The 12,394-nt window shown below is 39.6% G+C and overlaps 2 protein-coding genes and 1 pseudogene across 2 annotated transcripts; 1 reads left to right on the top strand and 2 right to left on the bottom strand.

The window, feature by feature from the left end:
* Positions 1-345, bottom strand: part of LOC117442964 (phosphatidylcholine:ceramide cholinephosphotransferase 2-like) — a 5,442-nt pseudogene extending 5,097 nt beyond the window's left edge.
* An 830-nt stretch (positions 346-1,175) lies between these two features.
* LOC117442968 (aminoacyl tRNA synthase complex-interacting multifunctional protein 1-like) lies at positions 1,176-5,940 on the top strand. Its single transcript, XM_034078927.1, has 7 exons — positions 1,176-1,284; positions 3,375-3,469; positions 3,761-3,874; positions 4,337-4,486; positions 4,566-4,765; positions 4,924-5,098; positions 5,580-5,940. Exons 1-7 carry the CDS (start codon positions 1,235-1,237, stop codon positions 5,744-5,746), a joined length of 951 nt encoding a protein of 316 aa, XP_033934818.1. The 5' UTR covers positions 1,176-1,234; the 3' UTR covers positions 5,747-5,940.
* A 399-nt stretch (positions 5,941-6,339) lies between these two features.
* LOC117442963 (GTPase IMAP family member GIMD1-like) lies at positions 6,340-7,333 on the bottom strand. The gene is made up of 3 exons (XM_034078923.1): positions 7,171-7,333; positions 6,743-7,002; positions 6,340-6,615 (listed from the first exon to the last, which is right to left on the bottom strand). Exons 1-3 carry the CDS (start codon positions 7,331-7,333, stop codon positions 6,340-6,342), a joined length of 699 nt encoding a protein of 232 aa, XP_033934814.1.
* Between the last annotated feature and the right edge of the window lie 5,061 nt (positions 7,334-12,394).

Genomic DNA, 12,394 nt, shown 5'->3' with positions numbered 1-12,394 from the left:
TAAAACAATATATCGATATCATTATAATGTGTTTTAATTAGCAATATCCTCGTTTCAAGGTGTATTTCTGTGACTTTTAGTTGGAACCGATCCTTGTGGTCTTTCAAGGTGCGTTTGAGAAACCGGCTCGAGGTACACGTGTTGTTATATTCCATGGAATGCTCTTAACGTCCCGATAGCAATGAATATCTGAAGTGCTTTGACAATAAATCCATAAAGAAACATCATCTGTGGAACCCGTGGCGCTGTAAAAAGCACGACCAATCATCTGAGCCGGCCAAAGTAACTGATGGCCTACCTGCCTGTCAGACTGCCATCTGGGCACACACTGATCTCGTGCCTCATTGGTCATGTGCGCGTTCGTGTGTGTTGGGGGAGGGGCTCTGTGAGGAAGTGGCAGATTTCTTCCGGCTGAGTATTTTCAAATTGTAGCCACTCGAGCCGGTTTCTCCTAAATTACCTACCCCACCTTTAAGGGGATTATTATCACTGAAGGGCTTTTTTAAGGGGTTTACAATCCCTCAAAAGAGCTTAAACCCAAACTGTATGATTATTTTCCTACAGGTTGATTTCTTCCTCCTCTCAACTCCCACTCATAAGGAAGTGACATAAGAGGAAGTTTGTTTTGCTGCAGTTCAGATTTCTTCCACCAGAGGGGGCTGAGTGTGTGCTGAAAACACCACACACACAACAACACTGCTGAACTCAATCTGTACACACACTCTGTAAAATATAAAGTATAAAGAAACAGAGAATTACATGTGGAGTAATGAGAGGAAAATAAAATCAACAAATATATGTATAATGTATAAAAAAAGAAGTAAAAAAATCAATCAATAAAACTATATATATATATATTTATATATATATATATATACATATATATAAATAATATAATGTACATTTAATGAACTATTGACTTTAAGTGCAATATGTGCCTCTCCGGTGCTACTAGTATACAGCAATGATCTAGATATTTCTTCCCCCCCCGTGCAATAAATAAAATAAACAACAAAGTATTTGGAAATACAACAGTTTTGACTGTAATAAAACAAGTTGAAATGTTATATTGTATTTTTTTCCTGAACTCTTGAATAGAGTTTGTAATCGGCTCGTCCTGTTGTGCACATAAAGCTAGTGTGACCTTTGACCTCCAGCAGCTGCAGATGGAAACAGACAGCTGACAGCGTTTGTGTTTGGCTGCAGAGAAACTCTGCGCTTCCACTCCGACAGCATGAAGAACATGAAGTACACGGATAACATGGACAGCATCTTCAATCCCAGGTACTAAAACATGTTTCTTTATTGTACTTGTAATAGTATATTAGAGTCATACATATACATAAAGATAATATGATATTGTAAACTCCCTACAGAGGATATGTAAAGGTTACATCTGAGGTAAAGTCAGCTTTCTGTGTGTTGCTTAACGTCGGCTACAAAGGCTTTTTATTGACATCATTTGGGATTATTAAGACTTACTGTATATACTGTATATATATATATATATAATATATATATATTTAATTACAACACATGTCCTTTATGTAAGAATTACTTTTTATTTATTATAAGGTTTTTGCAGATTGTTGTATTTACATTTTGTGATGTTTTTAATGGTTAACGGTTTCATTATTGTGTAATTTTGTTTCTCGTTTATTTTTCTATTGATTGTTCGATGTATTCATTTTACTCTACATTATTTCATATTATGTGCTAATCAATTGTTTTCCCCCCATGTTTATGTGTGTGTGTTGGCTTAAAGTTTAAAGCAAATATTGTAATATATATTATTATATTAAATCAGTGCTTAAAATAAATTCAACTTGGACAACATTGACTGCTTCGACAGAAATGAACATGGACTAGTTAGACTTGAACATATATATTAAATAAATGCAACGGTGCAAATGGAGCCGTTTCGCATAATGGGAATTCTATGATTTCTTCGGGACATTTTCTGCTCAAAGTAAAATAAAAAATCCAGGACTGTTTACTTGTAACAGAGTTTTATTGTGGTCATGCTAGCAGGGCCGTCCCTCCCTCCGGCTGGTCATGCAGACTGTGTGGGGCCTCACCTTGCGGAGGGAGCCTCAACTGTGCCGCAGCACCTATGCGCTTATACGGCACACGGTTTCGCTGCGAGGCTCCACTAGCCCCGCCCCCCCCAGCCGACGCTCGCGAAACAGAGGGCCTCATCATATAACTTTGCGTGGGGCTTCAAGTTAGCCAGGGACGGCCCTCACATTAGAACTCCCTGATGTCAGCTTGTGTTGTTTATAGCAGGAGGCCGGACTGCAGCTGTTTCTGAACCTCATTGGTTTAGCAGCTGCGACTCGTATGTGTGTGTGTGTTATTCACGTTACACCGACATTGTGGGGACATATGTCGGGGTCCCCACAATGAATAGTTTTTTTCTTTAGTGGTTAAGATGTTCGGTTTTTGGTTGATGTTAGGGGTAAATGGTTTGCTATACTGAAATGTTAATATAAATATGCATATGTGGACATATTATATTATATATGTTTTTCAAAGCTTGGGGTATATTTCAGGCTAAATGAGGAATTGGACATATGACGATAACATTAAATTGACCACCACTATACAAGTTTTATAATCATTATAAATATGATATATACATATGATATAATATTATATGAATAATAATATAAAATGTTCACTAGATTAATAAGAGACATATTGTAATTCACATACTCCAGAATGCAACACAATTCCCAACAATTAATGAAAATGATAATAATGACAATTAATAACAATAATAAAGAAAAATAATGAATAAAAAGGTGAGCAAAAATAATTTAAATTAGAAAATGTCTTACAGTCTCTAAGGGGGATTTCCCCGTCAACAATGAACTTGTATAGATACGTGAGTATGTAAATCCTGACCATTTCTGTTTTGATACAAAAGTTAAATCCCAAACAAACTTCCTCTTATCAATTATTTCTGACATCTCACCGTCTCTGTGTGTTTAGCCCTGAGGCCGAAACTAGATTCATTTCATTTCCTTTCAAACCTTTATTTATACAGATAAATCCCATTGAGATCATTGAACTCATAGATAACTCAGATATCATCTAAATCAACATTTAAACGTTGACATCAATGCCGTCTGATTTGCAAACTGTCAGTGAAGTCTGTGTTTTAACAACGACCACTGCAGCGCATCATAAAGTCCATTTAAAGCCTTTACATTGTGAATTATCATATTTGCATCAGAGAGATTTTGTTCCTGATTGAAACTGCAGGTGATTTGTCCTTCATGACGGTGATCGAGCCAGAGTCGTATTTATTCCATGAATGCAAACAAACTGGGCTTTGAAACTATTAATACTTTGGTTTGGTTGTCTCTTAGCGTGACAGACGCTCTGATAAAGCTCGATCCAGAGGACGGGCCGCACTTCGTGGAGTATTTTCAAACTCACGCCATGTTGTCAAGAGAGAAAGCACGTAAGAGAAAAAAGATATCTGCTTATATTCAAAACGTATATATCCATAACCAAAAACATGCTGTGAAATTGTCAATGTAAAATATGTGTGCATTGCGCCCCCTTTTGGTTGATATCTAGTTTATTTTATAAATATGTGTGTGTGTCTCCAACGACTGTGTGTGTGTGTGTGTGTGTGTGTGTGTGTGTGTGTGTGTGTGTGTGTGTGTGTGTGTGTGTGTGTGTGTGTGTGTGTGTGTGTGTGTGTGTGTGTGTGTGTGTGTGTGTGTGTGTGTGTGTGTGTGTGTTTCAGAGCTTCAGGCGTCGGTCAGAGATCAGAGGAAGCTGCTGGTTGAGAACGGGAAACTAAAGAAAGACATCGAGCAGCTCAAAACTCAGCTGCAGGACAAACAGAAGAGACGCACCGGTACTGCTTGATTTGATTGTGATATCTTTTTCCGTAGTTATATTTTCTTTACTGTCTCTTCTCCATCTTCAAAAATGTCGTTGCTTTTCAAAAACAATTCTTAAATCACGCTATTTTACTTTCCAAACTTATTCAAAATATTCAAAAGCTGTCTTTAAAGTCATAGGTTCCTAACTTCTCCAAAATATCATTCAAGATATTTTAGGTATTATTTAAAACATCATCACTCTTCATTTGGATTCTCAACTTTCCAAAAATGTCAAGAATTATCAAAACTGTCCTGACTCAAGGTTTATAACGCAACTGGGTCCTCACAAAGACACACATATAAACACACAGACACACACGGGCACTACATCTTTTAAATCTAATATAAACTTTATAAAGACGTATTCACTTGGAGATCAGTCATTAGATAAGAAATATCCAATTCATTTATCATATTTTCCTTTTGTTTTGCAGCTAAGGTTCTGTTCTCCCCGGCCCCGCCTCCAACGACTACAAGCCCCGCCCCCAACACAGAAACAGCTGCTGTTCCCAATAATCCTCCTCCCCCCTCCTCACAGGACCGGAGAGACAGACAAAGCAGGAGGAAGAGAGGAGACAGGAAAGGTGAGAAGAAGAGGAAAGGAAATGTGGAAAGGAAGGAAGAATTTTGGTTCTGATTCTGATTTACTTGTCTTTTTCTTAGCTCGTCCTTCTTCTGACTCTCTCTCTTTGGTGGCGGAGCCTCGAGTCGACGTGTCTCGACTGGATCTGCGAGTCGGACGGATCCTCAGCGTCCGGCCCCACCCATTGGCCGAGACGCTGTTCGTACAGGAAGTGGACGTTGGAGAGAACGCACCCCGAACCGTCGTAAGCAAGCTGGGAGCTCAAACAGACCTCGAGGAGGTAAAATTAACTTTATTTGGAAAATATTACGAATGTATTCTCTAAATGTGATTATTTCTTTTTACAAATACCATAACATTTCCCCTCAAATGTTATGACTTTTGTCTAAAATCACCTTTGCTAAAATAATTTGATAAATACATTATTGTCCTTTCCAGCTGCAGGGTGTTCTCGCTGTGTTGCTATGCAACGTGAAGGCCTGTAAACTGAGGGGAGTGGCTTCTAAGGCCCGCCTCCTCGTTTGCTCCGCCTCTGATGATGACGTCATTGAGCGACTGGCCCCGCCCACATGCTCCGACCCAGGGGACAGAGTCACCTTCCTCAACTACCCTGGTAACAACCATGAAATTGTAACAGTATAAGTGAATAAATGTGTTTTATGAGGAGGGTTTGTTTTTCCAGGCGGTCATTATGGAGGAAAAAGAGAAACTGAGAAACTGATATTGTTATATTTAATAAAGTGATAAAGAAAGTCGAAAATCGATCTTAAATGCAGGAACAGAGCTACTTCATCCTCAGAGGAAGAAGTTCTGCTTACAGTCTCTTCCTTTTGCTGAAATGTAAACCTAAACATACGTCTTTGTTAAATGTCTTTTTGTATATATATTTAACATGTTCATACAAATGCACAACTTTTTACTGTGATATCTTGTTTTAATAGTCACTTTATCTCTTTATTTTTGCTGCTATTAACGCCTGAATTTCCCCGAGGGGATAAATAAAGTTCATCTTAAAAGGCAATCAGAAATAAGACTGTGTTTTAAATGGTTATATGATCATGTGACCCGACAGTCATGACTCTATCTGTGTTCAGGCGAGCCGGACAAAGAGCTTCAGTCCAAACAGAGGCTTTGGGAGATTCTTCAGCCCGACCTGCAGGTGGACTCAAAGGGAGTCGCCAACTATAAAGGCTGTGGGTTCGAGGTGAAAGGAAAGGGTCTCTGCCGAGCCCCCTCCCTCACCAGCTGCAACATCAAATAGATGAAATACGGGTCCTAACATACAGGAAAATACATGCTGTGGACGTGATGTGAACCAGAGCTCTTTTATTGTGAAAAGCCGAGAATTAAACAATAAAAATCTGCTGCTGACGGCCACTTAGCTAGTAAGTAGCTAGTACCGTTAGCTCACACAAGTTGTATAAAGGTGTATTCATTAAAACATTTTGAACGAGTCATCTGTTTCCTTGGGAGTTTTGTTTACCAGAAGAAAGGAAGGCCAGCAGAGAATAAGACATGAGGACTTTGTTCAGTTCCCACTTCGTTGTTAAGGTGCTAAACCAGAAAATCAAAAAACAAACAAATGTATTTTATAATTGTATGTAGAAAATGGTCCTGAGATTCTTACGAGATTCTGACGTCACCAAAATGGGGTTTTCCATTTTAACTAAAGAAGATCTGTGACGGCCACACCTTAACACGTGAACAGCACTTTTATAGAAACAGGAGCATGACACAATACCAAGGAGTACACAACTAGCGTAAAGCTACAAACAAAGTTCACAACAGTCACATAACTTGACAAATACACGGGAACAAGATCATTTGAAAAGCAAAAAAACATTAGTTTGTAGTTTAAAGCGAGACCTCCGTCCGGACGGTCAGCGCTGAGTGATGGTTCCTCGCTGAGAGCGTTAGCAGTCGGTCTCTTATCGGTCGTCCTCTGACTGACGGCCAATCACAGCTGTTCTCCACAAACGAGACTCCGCCTTCCACCTTTGCAGCCAGAGCTCTCAGCCAATCGGTGGCCTGCGTTAGGTAGTCTGTCGGCTGAAGCCCCGCCTCCTTCAGGTGATCGGCATGTGTGATAACGAGCAAAGCGTGACGACGCCATTCTGGACCGAAAAGAGCCTGAACGACAAAACACACAAAATCACAAAAAAACATGATAATCGTTACGGAGTCTGTGTGTGTGTGTGTGTGTGTGTGTGTGTGTGTGTGTGTGTGTGTGTGCGTGCGTGTATGTGTGTGTGTGTACCTCCACGTGCTCCTCCAGGTGTGTGTTGTCATGCATGTCAGCTCTCACGACGAGCACAAGTACGTGCACGCCTTCGGGGTAGAGCTCGTGCACGCTCTTAGGGTGGGGAAACGAAGGGGGCGTGTCCAACACTCTCAAGGTGAGGTCAGACTCCGCCCCCTTTCTCCTGAAATACCGTGGAAAATTTCGGCTTAGCAGCTGGTGCTCCGTCGTCATGGAAACGCCAAAAATGCAGGTGCCGGTTTTGAATTCTTCACCACCTGCAACACAATTTTGTGTTTTGCGAAAAAAGTTAACAAAAAGTGCACAAAGTGAGCAACAATATTAATTTGTAGAAGAAAAAGATAAAATAAAATAATTAAAATACAGTGACATAACATGCGTTGATCCTAGAGTTAGCTTGTGAGGGTTAAATAAAAACTACTGACCAATCAGAGCATTGCCCACAGAGCTCCTCCCACTCTGCCTTCCGCCTAGCAACAGAACGTTCAGGGCCAGTACGTTCTGCTCGCCGTCGTCGTGGCGACCCCATTTGCCGAGGATTCCGAAGGGGTTGTTGCCGTGACGATGGAGTTCCGTGACAAGAGACATCTAAGGAAAAGGTTTTAACTGAATTTTCTAAATAAATGACCTAAATGTCGCCGGATGGAAATTATTACTAAAATGAACTGTTTTTAAGTGTTAAAATTACTGCTTATAATAAAGGATCAGAACAACACACTCTATTTCACATTTTATTTTTTAGCTGTGAACAGTGTTTCATTTCTGATTGGACAGAAAACGTACGTTCATCTTTAAGAATGCCACAACACATCTAAACTTGACGATTAACAGAATGACCAACAGCGTCTCTTACCTGTGTTACCTTACCAAGAGAGGAAAAGTACTCACATTTCCTGGACTGATGGATATTGTAGTGCGTGTGTGTGTGTGTGTGTGTGTGTGTGTGTGTGTGTGTGTGTGTGTGTGTGTGTGTGTGTGTGTGTGTGTGTGTGTGTGTGTGTGTGTGTGGTTACTGGTTAAACAGTAACCAGTCCTACCCATCTTTCCCTCGCTCTGTGCTCTTATTGGGGTTGTAAAGACTGATAAACATCCCTGTAATTTAGATTTAAAGGGACAAGCATAGGGAACTGTATCGTGTGCTTTTTATATCTGGACACATTTTCATCTGCAGGATTGCAAAAACCATCACTTGCTGAATCCATGAAGCTGCTTGGCGTCACCGTTTACTTTAGCCGTAGTAGGAAACATGGACGGTGACATCAAGGAAACAAGGAAACACCGATGGCGATGACATATCAACAAGGAAGCTAGGGAACACGGATGGAAGAGTGAGTGTGTGTGTGTGTGTGTGTGTGTGCGTGTGTGCGTGCGTGTGTGTGTGTGTGTGTGTGTGTGTGTGTGTGTGTGTGTGTGTGTGTGTGTGTGTGTTATCTGTATATCAATATAACTAAGGCCAGAGGGAACATTTGATTTGAAAAGCTTCTCGGAAGGTTTTGCAAAAACAATAAAATGACGGACATGAGCATATTTGTTTGTACATAAACATACTTTCTGGAAAAGCTGAATTGAAATGCCCAACAGGAGGTACTGCTACTTTGGGCTAGTTTTTTGTTCCAAAATGACAATAAATGTGACTTTTACAAAGATGTCCGTATCAGATTTACCATCTAAATTCAGCTTTAGTTAGTTAGCATTAAAGAATAGTATGAAAGGTTTAATGTTTCCAATCAGATAAGGCCCATTGGTAATAAGGGTTTTTTGTGTGCACAGTTCTATAAAACATCTGATTTCAACTGATTCACTAAAGAAGAAAAAATAAATATATATCGTCATCTACAGCAGTATGTTCCTTTTAGCGTCCTCTTTGTTTTTCATTACAGAATGAAGACGTCATCCTCCTGACGCATATTTAAATCAGGAGAGGGTTTGAATATCTGAGTGTGAGCTTTACCTCTGCAGTCATAAATAGCTTTTATCGACACCAATGAAATAGTTTCCTGGTTTCTCTGCAGGTTTGTGGGCGTGCCTTTTCCTCTCGTTAACCTTATCACTAAAAACAGTGCTGGAGAAAGACTGGATACATCTGTCCAATCAGATGGAGGGTTTTCCAGCTTCAGAGAAGTTACACCAATATTTCAGGTAAATGGAGATGAATTAAGGAACATTACATACAGGGTGTTCGGGTCCACCGGATGTACGTCCTGTGCACCTGTCTGGGCCTTCTGTGTGTGTGTGTGTGTGTGTGTGTGTGTGTGTGTGTGTGTGTGTGTGTGTGTGTGTGTGTGTGTGTGTGTGTGTGTGTGTGTGTGTGTGTGTGTGTGTGTGTGTGTGTGTGTGTGTGTGTGCAACACATTCTCGCTCCCAACTCGTCCTATAGTGACGTTATGTCAAGGTCCCTATCGTCACTTTCCAACGCAAGGGGGGCCCCTTAGCGTCCAGTTTCAACTTTCGGGGATGTCCATAGACTTCCATGGAGCTCCCTAAACGTATGTGGTGGACGACTTGAGATCGCGAGCGAATCCTCCCCGCGGCCCGTTCTCAGCTGAAGCGTATGGTGTGAGACGTCATAGCAACACATTATGCTCTTTATATATTGTTTATAAAAAATGACAAAATTGTAATTTTCACGCTCTGTGATAGGATTAGGCGACAGTTAGGCAACAAATAATATAGGCTTATAAGCATGATTTTCTCTTATGTGAAGTTGAGATGGTGCATGCTGGGTAATGAATTAGCGTGGACGCATACGTTGCAAGACTGCGTTTAAAAACATTACGCTCTCTATAAATGGTCTTTATTATGCTTTAAACGGTGTCTCGGGCTTTGGCTATTGGGCGGCTCAAAGTATTCTGTCCGGCAGTTGTGAAGATTGCTTTGTTTATTGTCCTTGTTTTTTAAGTTAAATGAAGTATTTTCAATCACCGCACGCGGATCAAACATGTGACGTCATATGATGCGTCGCATTTAAAGTCCATTGCTGAATCCCCCGTGGTGAGTAGCAGAGCTGCATTAATTACATGTGTATAACCAGAGACGACGAAACCCATTACATATACACCAAAACCGTTATTAAGTCCAGCCAGCAAGCATCGTAAGAAGTGCAGGGTGGTCGTGTTGTGAGTTTGTGAATCCTTTTAAGACATTCAAATACAACTTACTGGACTATGTGCGGTATGCTAGCTAACGGCTGTTAGGCCATTAGCTACTATCCATTAGCTACTAGCTATTAGCTATTAGCTTTTAGCTCGTAGAATTTTACATTTGAATGGGGTATGAGTGAATTGACTGAATGACACCTAATAAGAGCAGTCCAAATTATTATTCCTACATGTTTATGACAGATGTGAATCTTATCTTGTTCTTTCTTTTCACTATATCTGTAAAGTGTCTTTGAGCACCTGTAAAAGCGCTAACAAAATAAATCTATTATTATTATTATTATTATTATGCACAGCCCTTCAAATATAGTGTTACTTTTATTTGTCAAATATAATCATACTATACCTTTACTTGGGACATTTACATTGTTCCAGTAAAAGTAAATAGCAACACTTTAATTAAGAGGCATGCATACATTTTAAGATAAAAATAAATAAATGACAATTTATGAAACTACACATCCAGGTGGAACGCCTGAACCAATCGTCAAATGGAAAAAGAGAGATGTCGATGAGTCCAAATCTTTGAGAGACCAAAAGCAAACAGGAATCTGCCAAATCAGGGTGAGTATTTAATGTTCACTATATGTTGAAGAAATATAATGTTTACTATCTAATGGGTATTACAACAACAGCATTACATTAATTGATGTATGGGGAAAACAATCGAACCAAAACCAACGGCAAACATTTTTACATTTGACGTGATTATAGCACTTGACCAGATTATTTGACGACATCTCATTCTATCTAAGGGGTAATGAAGACATTGAAATAGTATTTATGGTAAAGCTTTTGGTTTTGTACAGCTGGGAGGAAAGCTCCTCGTGTTGATGCTCCTCACACTGACTGTGAGATGGTCTTTGCTCCAGACACTGTTTGTTAAGGCTGTACAAAGGCGTGGAATCAAATGCACGATGCAGAGACAAACAAAGTGTCAAAATAAAGTGTTCTAATGTAGACAAAAACACACTGAATACATAAAGCAACACAACAAACACTCAATAAACTGTCTAACCTATACTATCAAAAAACTACAAAAACTACTTACTTAATCTAACTCTCGGGACGATAACTCTCTATGAACAATAACTCTCTATGGACGATAACTCTCTGGACGATAACTCTCTGGACGATAACTCTCTGGACGATAACTCTCGGGACGATAACTCTCTATGAACAATAACTCTCTATGGACGATAACTCTCTGGACGATAACTCTCTGGACGATAACTCTCTGGACGATAACTCTATGGACGATAACTCTCTGGACGATAACTCTCTGGACGATAACTCTCTGGACGATAACTCTCTATGGACGATAACTCTCTGGACGATAACTCTCTGGACGATAACTCTCTATGGACGATAACTCTCTGGACGATAACTCTCTGGACGATAACTCTCTATGGACGATAACTCTCTGGACGATAACTCTCTGGACGATAACTCTCTGGACGATAACTCTCTATGGACGATAACTCTCTGGACGATAACTCTCTGGACGATAACTCTCTGGACGATAACTCTCTATGGACGATAACTCTCTGGACGATAACTCTCTGGACGATAACTCTCTGGATGATAACTCTAAGGACAATGACAAAATATCTTACGCTGGAATGCTTGGAACACACAAGACAATCTGGCAACGAGACAGGGGAAGACGAGAACTACATATACTAGACAGACAACACCATGTGAAGACAATTAGACAATCAAAACAGCGGGAAAACAGAAAAGGCAGGGAACGTACTTTTTTTTATTTATCACATATTTTCCTAAAAATCAACATCATTTTGACTTTCGTGAGTTAGCTTCATGTCTTTTTACATCTACACAACTCTCTGAGAGAAAGACTGACAGACAAATCTATGTTTACTAAACTATTTTGGTACATTTAATAAAGTATTTTCATTTGAGAAACTTTTGATATCTTAAAGGCTTAATCTAGAGATCCAAGTTTGTCCCAAAAACAAATCACACAAACATATTTTAGGTGACCAATCCTTTTAATCATAAACACACAGATTTCCACAGCAAGTGGGGGAATTTAAACTCCAAATAAACATACATCAAGTTACACCAACTAATAGAAACATCTCCCTCTCACAACAATAGTGCAACCAATCCCAACTTCTGCAGAAACTTCAGTCCTTTAATGTTTTGGCGGCGAAAGTCTGGGTTTTAAAGAGGCCACATTTCACAGATTTGGGATGTGAACGAGTTTCTATTGACTGAAACTTCAGAATTCTTTGTATATGTATATTACTTTGGTAATAATAGCAGAGCATGGACAGAGAATTGAAGATTAAGTTACATTTTTCCTTTGAGAAATATAGTTGAATTAGGGTTAGGGTTAGGGTTAAGTGGAACATCACATGTTCACAATACATTCAGAAAGTCTATGGAAAGGAAAAAGATCATTGTACATTTTTGAGTTTGCTGTTTTTTGCAGACTTTTCTCCATTTGTGAAACATCATTGGATAT

Source organism: Pseudochaenichthys georgianus, unplaced genomic scaffold (genome assembly GCF_902827115.2).
Source record: "Pseudochaenichthys georgianus unplaced genomic scaffold, fPseGeo1.2 scaffold_511_arrow_ctg1, whole genome shotgun sequence".
Lineage (NCBI taxonomy): Eukaryota > Metazoa > Chordata > Actinopteri > Perciformes > Channichthyidae > Pseudochaenichthys > Pseudochaenichthys georgianus.
The sequence above is the reverse complement of the archived record's forward strand: the minus strand, read 5'-3'. Positions and strand labels throughout refer to the sequence as shown.